Source organism: Montipora foliosa, chromosome 13 (assembly GCF_036669935.1).
Source record: "Montipora foliosa isolate CH-2021 chromosome 13, ASM3666993v2, whole genome shotgun sequence".
Taxonomy (NCBI): Eukaryota; Metazoa; Cnidaria; class Anthozoa; order Scleractinia; family Acroporidae; genus Montipora; species Montipora foliosa.
Window position 1 is genome coordinate 17,614,529 of NC_090881.1, and position 10,000 is coordinate 17,624,528.

A 10,000-nucleotide genomic window follows, 5' to 3' on the forward strand; every position below is an offset into this window, starting at 1 on the left:
CAAAAGTGGTTTGTACTCCTTGAAATGATAGAGAGCTTTAGCAACGACGACGGGAACGGCAACGAGAACGTCATGTAAAAACATAAATTCGCGTTATTTGCGATCACTTTCGCGACTATTCACAAGCTTTTTTTGATATGACAAAAGTTGTAAGCAGTCCCATTCAGGAATGAAACCGTTACGAGCGGCGCTTTATTTAGGAGGAGAAAAATAAAAATTTATCTCCAAGTGCTGGACGTTTCTCCATAACACATTCAAACTTGGTGTATTTCCAACGTTGTTGTTTTGCTGACGACGGCAAAGAAATGAGACAAAAACGCACGTGCAGAGCGTGTCAAAGCTATTGTTTTTGTTCCACTAAATATGCAAATTTGGTAACGTTCTCGTCGCCGTTGTCGTTGCTAAAGATCCCTATTATACAGGTTCTATGCTGTTCCAGTTTTTGTCCAATGATTTATGGCCCTGATTTATGATTCAGGGGTACAGGGCTTCGTCCAGTAGTTTTTGAGAGCACTCGCTCCCACACAATGTGGTCTGGTTCAATTAATTCCCATGGACTTTTGTTTTGTTGTTTTTTTTTGTTTTTTTTTTTTGTTTTTTTTTTTTTTTTTTTTTGTTCTTTTTTGGTTTTTTTTTTTTTTTTTATTTTTTGTGTTTTTTTTTTTTTTTTGGTTTTTTTTGTTTTTTTTTTATTTTTTTTTTTTTTTTTTTTATTTTTTCGTGTTTGTTTTGTTTTTTTTTTTTTTTTTTTTTTTTTTTTTTTTTTTTTTTTTTTTTTTTTTTTTTTTTTTTTTTTTTTTTTTTTTTTTTGTTTTTTTGGGTGTGTCATATGGAAGGTTTTTCCCCTCCGGGTAACTGTCCAGTTTTCCCCCTCCTCAACAACCACCAATTTGATTTGATTTGATTTGCATTAATTTGGTTAATTTCGGTTTACAGTGTCCCCCAGTTGGTGCTGCAAACGGAGAAGAATGACCAGACACTTTACATTAGACTGATTGCATCCAAATGGGCGGTCAAAAATGTATTCTTCTTTTGTGTTATGTGCTAATTAGACTCACGTCGCCCTCGCTCTCGAACGACATTTCTATTGTATTTTTGTCCATGCAAACGAGGCTAGTGATGAGTCTAACTAGCACATAAACAATAGGAATACGTTTTTGGCGGCCATTTATGCAATTCGCTTTTTTTTGGGTCTATAAAGTTCCTTTCCTTTCCTCAACACCGCCCATTTTCCTATTCTTTTCTTTTTTTTTTGCTTTCATTCAAATAAGACCTTGATGCCTCGTTCAAGGCAAAACTCTTGTTTGAATTTTAAGCGTAAGGAAAACGAGGCATCAAGGGCTAATTTGAATAAAAAGAAAAAAGAATATTTAAATGGAGGTCCAATTTTGGAAAAAAGGTTTACTATGTCAGCCCTAAGTTTGTAGGTTCATAATAAATAATTCTAGATGATTTTGTTATGCTTTTCGTTATACTAGCCTTCTTTTTTCCTATTATATAGATTTACATAGTTTGAGAAGAATGCAAGGGCCTTTTAGCCGCAGAACTTTTTTGTGAACCAGAAAAAAAATCTTGGTATTACACTGAATAAGATACTGTCAGAAAGTTTGCATTTTGGGTTGGAGGAGATCACTGGTGGCCTTACGATCCGAGGCGCGAAGGAAATTGTCTGGATGAAGCTGACACGTTCACTGCCGAGAAAAGGCCATCGAAATCGTAGAAAGAAACCACGAAACAAATCTTAAACAGTCTAAAAAGGCTAGCTAGTGACGACAGAAGATCCAACCGCTACAATGTAACTTGAATCAAGAAAGGTTTCCATCAGGGAACCGTTAGATAGCGCTCTCAAATAAGGGGCACAAAACGAAACCACCTATCGAGGAAGACAAAGGAATTGGCAATCGAAATCACTAGAAAACCCACAAGCAAGTCACGACCAAAACACACAAGAATGTACAGCAATAAGAAACACTGTGGTGGGTTACTGCGGAAACGATGAATCATTGTCTTGATACGCTGGTGTAGTGATTGGTTTTAAAAGATCTCGCGCCAGTTTATCAACCAATGAGAAGGAAAACGAAAACCAATCGCAATTTGCACGCGCGATTTTAATTTTCCCGTGCTTTTTACTAAGTTACATGGAATTGCTACGAATCTGGATTGGTTCATTGCACTGTTTGCATCTGCTGTGACTGTGTCGAAGTATTAACTTTGGTATTTGTTTTTAGAGCGGTTTTCAAATGAAGTGTCGTAAAACCAAAACCAAAGTAATTACTTTTGGCCAATCAAAAAAGGACGGAGGGGACAATCCATTAAACCAATCAACCATTCTCCTCAAAGTCATTACACGTAAGCCGACACAAAGCGCGGGAAAATTTGCACGCGCGAGCTACGATTGGTTTTTTGGTTTTCCACTTCTGATGGTTGAAAAAATGGCGCTAGAAAACTTTGAACACATCACTGAGTGAAGTAATGCAAAACCAAAGTAATTATCTAATTACTTTCGACACTCACTTGAAAACCACTCTACGACACTTAATTTATAAACCACTTTAATTGCCAATTTGTTATACCTACACGTCCACGGTGAATTGACTTTCTGTTTATGAAAATATGACTTTTGTTTTAGTTAAACTAATTATGGCTACAAGCTAATGATCTAGACACCCTGTTTTTTACACTACTCCCGGCTGCTTTTTGTCTGCATTGTTTGTTTATAAGCGGAATTCGAGGCGGAGTTTCAAATCCGTGTGTTTGTAAAACCACAGTTATACTTTGGGCCAATCAAAAAAGGGACGGAGACAATCCAGTCAAGTGAATCAAAAACTCGACGTAGTAGTTTAGTTACACGGTAGCCGAACACAAAGCACGGGAAGAAAAATGTTGCACGCCGCAAGCCACGATTGGTTTCCACTTGTGATTGGTTCGAACAAAATGGGGCGAAGAACTTTGAACCAATCACTGAAGTGAAAGAAATGCAAAACCAAAGTAATTCACGAATTTACTTTCAACACTCAATTGAAAACCGTTAAGAAGTTTTGAGCTTTTAACCCAAAGTATCCATGTAGTTTTAGTATGCTGTTAAGTCCTTATAATTCTGAATACCTTGCATGTGGTCTTTTTTTGCATTTTAGCCCCTACAACCACCCGCGCAACCAATTGTTTCATCCAAAAATTATTTTCCTTGTCGCCTGGGCCCGCTGCATCCCGCAGCGATGGTTCTGTGATGGGGACAACGATTGTGGGGATGGCAAGCGACGAACCTTCAAATTGCTCTAGTAAGTTGCACAAACGTTATATATTCTTGTGCCATCATATGGAAGTATGAATAAATGATCACTGCATTAATATCCCTACTTGAAACGAGCTGAAAGTTGTCAACTTACATTGTATCTGCCAAATAGACCATTATACAGGTGTAGCTAAGTTACCTGGCCTAATAATGGAATTGAGGCTGCCAGTGACATCATCTTGATACAAACCTTTGTGCCTTTCTAATGTTAAGTGCGATTTTCATAATTCTGGGGAATCTCATCAGCTCATTTGAATTTTGCTGAGACCCTGCCTTTATGTCTTACTCTTCTTCAAGAATGTAAACTATTTCTTCTTTATTGTAACATTGACATGGAGGGAAATAAGAAGCTTATTCCGCCAGGCAGTTTTTCAAGTTTCAATCCAATTCCATCATCTCCATCCTTGGCTGCAAACAACAAAGAATAGCTTCAGTGCACTTCAATGGTTATTGGTAGCAAAACTCCAGCATTATTTTTGATTTTCATTGATGCAAGGTCGTCTTTTAATATTTTGAAGTTTGACTGAACTAGCGTGACACTGCCCTTGAAGGCAAGAAGGGATTTTCTAGGGAATAAAGCTAAAATGCAGGTGCTGTTTGCCTTCAAATTCTTTGGCACCAGAATAATGTAAATGTGTTTTATTGTAACAAAATCAGCGTCAACGACTGGCTGCTGTGGTGTTCCTGGTTGTAAACAGCCTATCGTTTTTGTATCAACAAAATGGGTGACATAATGAGAAGCATCATTACTTTGTGATTTTCGGCCTACACATACTGTACATGTACCTTCGATGTAATGTTTAAAAAACTCGCAGCAGTGTTTTATCGGAGTTTAAAAACACTCGGCCACACCTCGTGTTTTTACACCCGATCAAACACGTGCTACGAGTTTTGTGAACGACTTCAAAAGCATTCCACAAAAAGTTTGTCCCTTGGGACTCAGAACAAGGGTTCCAATTGTGAGAGGAAAATGTTACCATATCAGAAAATAGGCCCTTTTCGATATATTAAAATTCAGAGGTTTAGAGGACAAAGACAAAGGAAAGTGAATGATATGTAAATATTTTTCACATTCATTCCAATGTGTTTCTATTGCTTTTTTGTCCTCACTTCCTCAATATCAAGCTGAATGTATGATATTTTCGAAAATGGCCTGTTAGTGTGCTTTATATAGAGAATACTGACGAGGAGTGTTTAATCAGGATTTAGAAAACAGACCTAAGAAAATACGCGCGCTGATTGGTTAAAAATCGTGTGTTTCTATAACTCGAATGGAGACACAGAACTAGCACGAGCTGTTGACGTAGTGATGGCGCGGAGCAAAGAGAATTTACATTTTGATAATTAGAGTTAACAAGTTCTTTTCCTTTTTCTCGTCGCGTTGTTTTCTAAAAGAAATTGGAAATTTGACTCCGTGTTTCTATCGAGTTATAGAAAACACTCGTGAAAGCTTGGGAGAACAGCATTTCTCGTTCTCTCAAACTTTCACTCGTGTTTCTATAACTCGATGGAAACATGGTACATGTTTTCTATTTCTTGAATGAAGCTCATGCACGTGACGTTTTATCAATGTTTTGATAGGCTGTTAGGTTCATGAATTATTAATGAATTTTGAAGGACAGAGAAAGGAAGAGATCATGCATATAGCTTCAATAATTTTCTTGCAGCCAACTGCACATCGTCTCAGTTTACCTGTTGGTCCGGAGCGTGCATTCCTCGGAGATGGCGTTGTGATGGTGAAAGTGACTGTTTGGATTCCTCTGATGAAACAGGTTGCCCTTGTAAGTTTCAGGCTCGTCATCATTCTAGTCCAAGGTCTTATGATAATTCTTACAGAATGGAGGAAAAAATGATTAAAATAATACATTCAACAAAGGTACCTAGTAATTTTTGTAAACAAAAAGATAATAATTTATCTCTTTGACTACCTTTAAGAAGAAATGGCCTCGTTTGAAAATTGTCCCCTCGACGGAATTAGTACATTCAATTCACAGTCCACATGGGTGGCGGGTTTTTGACGTAGACAGCGCTCTGCAGTTTTGCCTTTTCGTCTTTTTTATATGTTATACTCCAAAAAACCCGACCTACAAAACTAGAATACCCAACCCAAAATGAAAAAATATGAAATATGGTATTACAGTGTCAACAAGAGCAATTAGAGAAAATATTGACTTTGCGACATTTAGGACAGATTAATTTAAAAGTACAAACGTTATCTCCATCAAAAATTTGGTATAACCTGACAAAATAGAAAGACTTAAGCTTAGCTCTAAAAGAAGACAAAGTAGTTTTCTGCTTTGATATGATCAGAACAGCATTCCAAACATTGGAACGTCTAATAAAAAACGAATCCCTAAAAAAGTGAAGTTCTAAAATAAGCTGTTGTTAGATAAAGTCCAGAGGAACCACGACGTGATTTAGTGTTACAGTACTTAACATAATTTTCTAAGTTTAACTGAATAATCCCTGATTTCCATTTATAAAGGAAAGAAGGCCTAGCTACTCAAGGCAGTAATTAAGCGGTAACAAATTTAGATGGACTAAGCGGATTTGATAATTCATATTCCGATCATTACATACTACTAACCCTAACCCAACAACACAACAAGTTTTTAGACAGATGTTTTCAATCCGTTCATTCCTGAAGCGGCTGCATTGACGAGTAATATCGTCTAGCGTTAGAAAGAGTAAATTCTCTAAGTCTCATTCCTAGAACTGTTGATTACAGGAAATTATTAGGCAAACAACCCAGGGGCCGATTTACACGATACGATTTTGTCGCATGCGACAAGCTCGCGACAGGCCTACGACATGACTTACAATTGTCGCAGCGTTTTAAAACATGTTTTTAAATGCTACGAAATTTTTTCTGACGTACACAACAATCATAAATCATGTCGTGGGCTTGTCGTAAGCCGTTGTCGCATGCGACAAAGTCGTACATTGTAAATCGGCCCTAATATTGACTCAAAGGGTAACAAATTTTCTCATTACCTTCGAATGCACTCCGTTTTAGATATTAGAATACTACGCCAATTTATTGGAGGGTAGGTGCCGAAAAGTTAGCAAGAGAGGCGGAAGCACTCTTCTCAGCAACGAGGCAGTTACCTTGGCAACCAAGCCACAGTCCACCTCCCAGGCGCCTGTCAACACATCACTGAGAAAATCCAGTGTATGGAATGTATACTTACCCTAAAATATGAGTGGGAGGGAGGGAGGGAGGGAGGGGAAAGGACGAAGCAATCGAAAGCGCTAAAGTATATGGCAATGCCCCTGCAAACCTCCCTGGTGTCCCCCCAAATATCCCAGGCAAAACCGCTGCTTCGGCTTGATTTTAACTTTGCCTAAATTATATTTAGCCACATCTAGTTCAATCACACCTTCTGCCACTCCATGGACTCGCCCAACAAGCTGCGCGTCTTATGAATACAAATGCACCAATGGCTTCTGCGTTTATCTGTGGGATGTATGTGATGGCGTTGACGATTGTGGTGACTACTCGGATGAATTGTATTGCGGTATGTTGTCAACACTGTATCTGTCAATGCTTTGACTTGTGTTACATCAGTCTCCGTTGAAGTTCAGCCCTAATTGTCGATTACTATTCGCGTCTTCAAGCTCATGCTTAGTATATGTAATCGCACGCATGGGTCTGAGGGAAATTAAGGACTAATTTTGCGCGTATTTTCAAAGTTTTCACCGAGGGCAATTTGGAAAACTTTGAAAATACAGTTGCTTTTAATACATAATTGGCCAAGGGCACATTGCGATTATATGTTTATCACATAAATGGCAAAATTATTGAGGGAAGCCTGTTTCCTAATTCTGCGACAAATGACAATCAACTTAATACGGTTTCATTCGGTTAAAGTTCAATTCAAATAAATCGTTGCTGTCAGCAGAGATATAGCGCTTAAAATGTATTTTATATGTGAAAAAAAAAAGCAGTTTCATCAGAGTCAGAATCCAGAAGACGATTCTCTTGTAACTTCGCTTGCTCTGGATAAGGAACTGTTAACCAATCAGGATCAAGTAATCATGCCCTCTTGATTACCAAAAGTGCCCTCGTGATTAAGGAAAGTGCCCTCCGTCTCAGCCAATCAGCATTCAGTAACTTTGCCCGGTATGTGATAAATGAAAGAAATATACATATTTGAAGTGCGGGTTATAGACGAAATGTAGAGGTGATCCTCGCACTTCGACCAATCACAGTGGTGCAAGCAGCACAGTGAACCAATCCAAATAGGGCATTTGCATGATGACGCCATTTTACCGCAAGTACCAGAATCCTTCAGGTTTTGCTTGTCTCATGCTAATTAGAGCTATTGTTATTTTTACCCCACTTGGAATACACAATTGACATAAGAAAAGAAAAATAAACTAAATTCTGGTAATGAAAAAATTGAAGGAACGCTGCCAGGACCTTTTTTATCCCTAATTTCACTTTGTTGTTATCATTTTTATCTCGCTACATACTCTCCGAATTTTTACTTCATTCATCTTTTTGCCCGTTCTAGTGGTCGAAAGCTTGCGGAGAACGTCCATTCAAGTTTTTATCATAAATTCTGAAAATTGCTTATTAGTAGCAATTCCAATTAACTTGCTCAAAGCACGTGTATTCCGGTTGAAAAAGACGAACAGGCGTGTGACCTCTGCACTTGCACGTGTTGGCAAAATGGCCCATGTATTTGGGAAGTACTGCTTAAGTGGGCCGGATTTGTTTGTCCCTTTGTAAAATTGTTAATGACCCTTTGGGTCTCTTGCCAGCAACGACAAGTACCTCAAACGCGACAACGCCCTTTTCTCGGAGGCTATGTTATTACTGGGAGTTCACTTGTTCTAATGGAAGATGTGTGAACAATGGCTACAGATGCGATGGTCAAGATAACTGCGGTGATAACAGCGATGAAGTCGGCTGTGGTGAGTGTGACTTGTGGTTTCCTTTCATAAACAATCACATTTACAACATTAAGCAATAAAAGTTACTACACTATGAATATGAATAATATGTATGGGTTATTGACCAAGCGTGAGGTCAAGATGGCTGGATATTGGCCAAGTTCTTTTTTTGCGTTTTTATTGACCGAGACGAAGTCGAGGTCAATGAACACGCAAAAAAAGAACGAGGCCAATATCCAGCAATCTTGACCAAACAAGTTTGGTCAATAAAGGATTTATTATATGACTTAAAACACCAAAAAATGATCTTTGATCTTGCGGGACCAAGCGAGAAATCCCGAGCGGGCAGTATCGCTCCATCTTGCCCGCTCGGGTAGCCAATCAGAGCGCGCGATTTGGTTCATCTTGCCCGCTCACGGAGCTAGTCATATAATAAGAATATTTATTATGTATGCGTACTGGTCCAAGATGAATAGGAGATTTCTGATTGGTTCTCTGAGCGGTCCGAATTTTCCAACACTCGTGCCTTTTTTGCAAGTTTATGACTTCTCCATTTAGGCTCTGTCCATAAACTTGCAAAACAGGGAAGTCGACCGATCTTTTCCCAGTACGGACCTCACGTTATTTCAGTAACATCTAAATACACACACGAAGAAATTACAGCGACTTTCCTATGACCTTGAAAAAGTGTTTGCAATTTGTTTCACGGACGCCGACCAATGTTTGGCAAGATTAAAACAAAAATTCTCCTTATTCCAGCCAATGACTCAATCACATTATCGCATTTCAAATGACGTTGAAGTTCCATCGAGAGATGATGTTGTTTATATCCGTGTTCGCTAAGCCAATGAAAATTTGCGCTCGTTTGCTTTAGTTTGATGAGCCAATTAAATGTTTTGCATTCTTGTTTACGTTCTGTTTTTACGTTTATTTTTCAAGGTCATATGATAGTCGCTCTATGATGTTCACGTTGACCCAAGTGGCTAAGGCTTCGTGTTAATGTCATGTTAAAGACAGTGCCTACTATTTTTGTTGCGCATACGTTCCGCGCATCTCTAGATACTCGGATTTTCTATCGGCGGTGCTTATTACTACAGGGATATTTTTTGCGCGGTTTAAAACTATGCGGAGAAAGCAGAATTTAGCAAATGCTCTTGGTATCCAAAAAGAAAATTGGGGGTAACCATGCATTTTTCGGAGATAAAGTAAGCTTCAATTTGACAAAGAACGCCATACATTGCTTTGTATTTTAAAGCTTTTTATAAACATTGCTGATTAATTATCCTCGAAAAATGCGTTTTACCCACAATTTTCTTTTTGGATTTCAATAGCATTTGTTAAGATCTGCTTTTCCCGCATATTCAGTAAACCGCGCAAAAGTACCTCTATGAACCGTCCTTAAATTAATTGCCACAGACATTGCGGAGGGGAAAAAAGGAAAAAGAGGAAATTTTAGAATAGTATATTACGTTAATATTGGCTGTTGATGCATCCATTATTAGATAGAGCTAGTATTATTTGTAGATTTAAGGATTACATAGTTTTTTGAACTCTTGTAGGATACTTTCCCATACTTTTGATGCAACAAAAGTTGAAGTTGGTAGCAAATTTGTAAACTCCAAAAGCCAGAGTGTGAGTTGCCATGGCTCGAACGTCATTTTTGACTCCTCAAGAGATCTTTGGCTTATTTACATCGAACAATGTGCTAACATGGTAGAAGGTTTTGTAACCAGCTTGGTTCAGCTGTGAATGCGTCAGTCTTGAAATCCAAAGTTTCCTCGTCGTTTTTCTCCAACATTTGTGATGAAA

The 10,000-nt window shown here is 38.3% G+C and overlaps 1 protein-coding gene across 1 annotated transcript in view; it reads left to right on the top strand.

Moving 5' to 3' along the window:
* Nucleotides 1-3,140: 3,140 nt before the first annotated feature.
* Nucleotides 3,141-10,000, top strand: part of LOC137982518 (uncharacterized) — an 81,844-nt gene continuing 74,984 nt past the window's right edge. The window contains exons 1-4 of the mRNA XM_068829626.1: nt 3,141-3,278; nt 4,960-5,073; nt 6,652-6,810; nt 8,060-8,212. Coding sequence (XP_068685727.1) covers nt 3,227-3,278; nt 4,960-5,073; nt 6,652-6,810; nt 8,060-8,212 — 478 coding nt within the window. The 5' untranslated portion in view covers nt 3,141-3,226. The remainder of the gene's footprint in view (nt 3,279-4,959; nt 5,074-6,651; nt 6,811-8,059; nt 8,213-10,000) is intronic.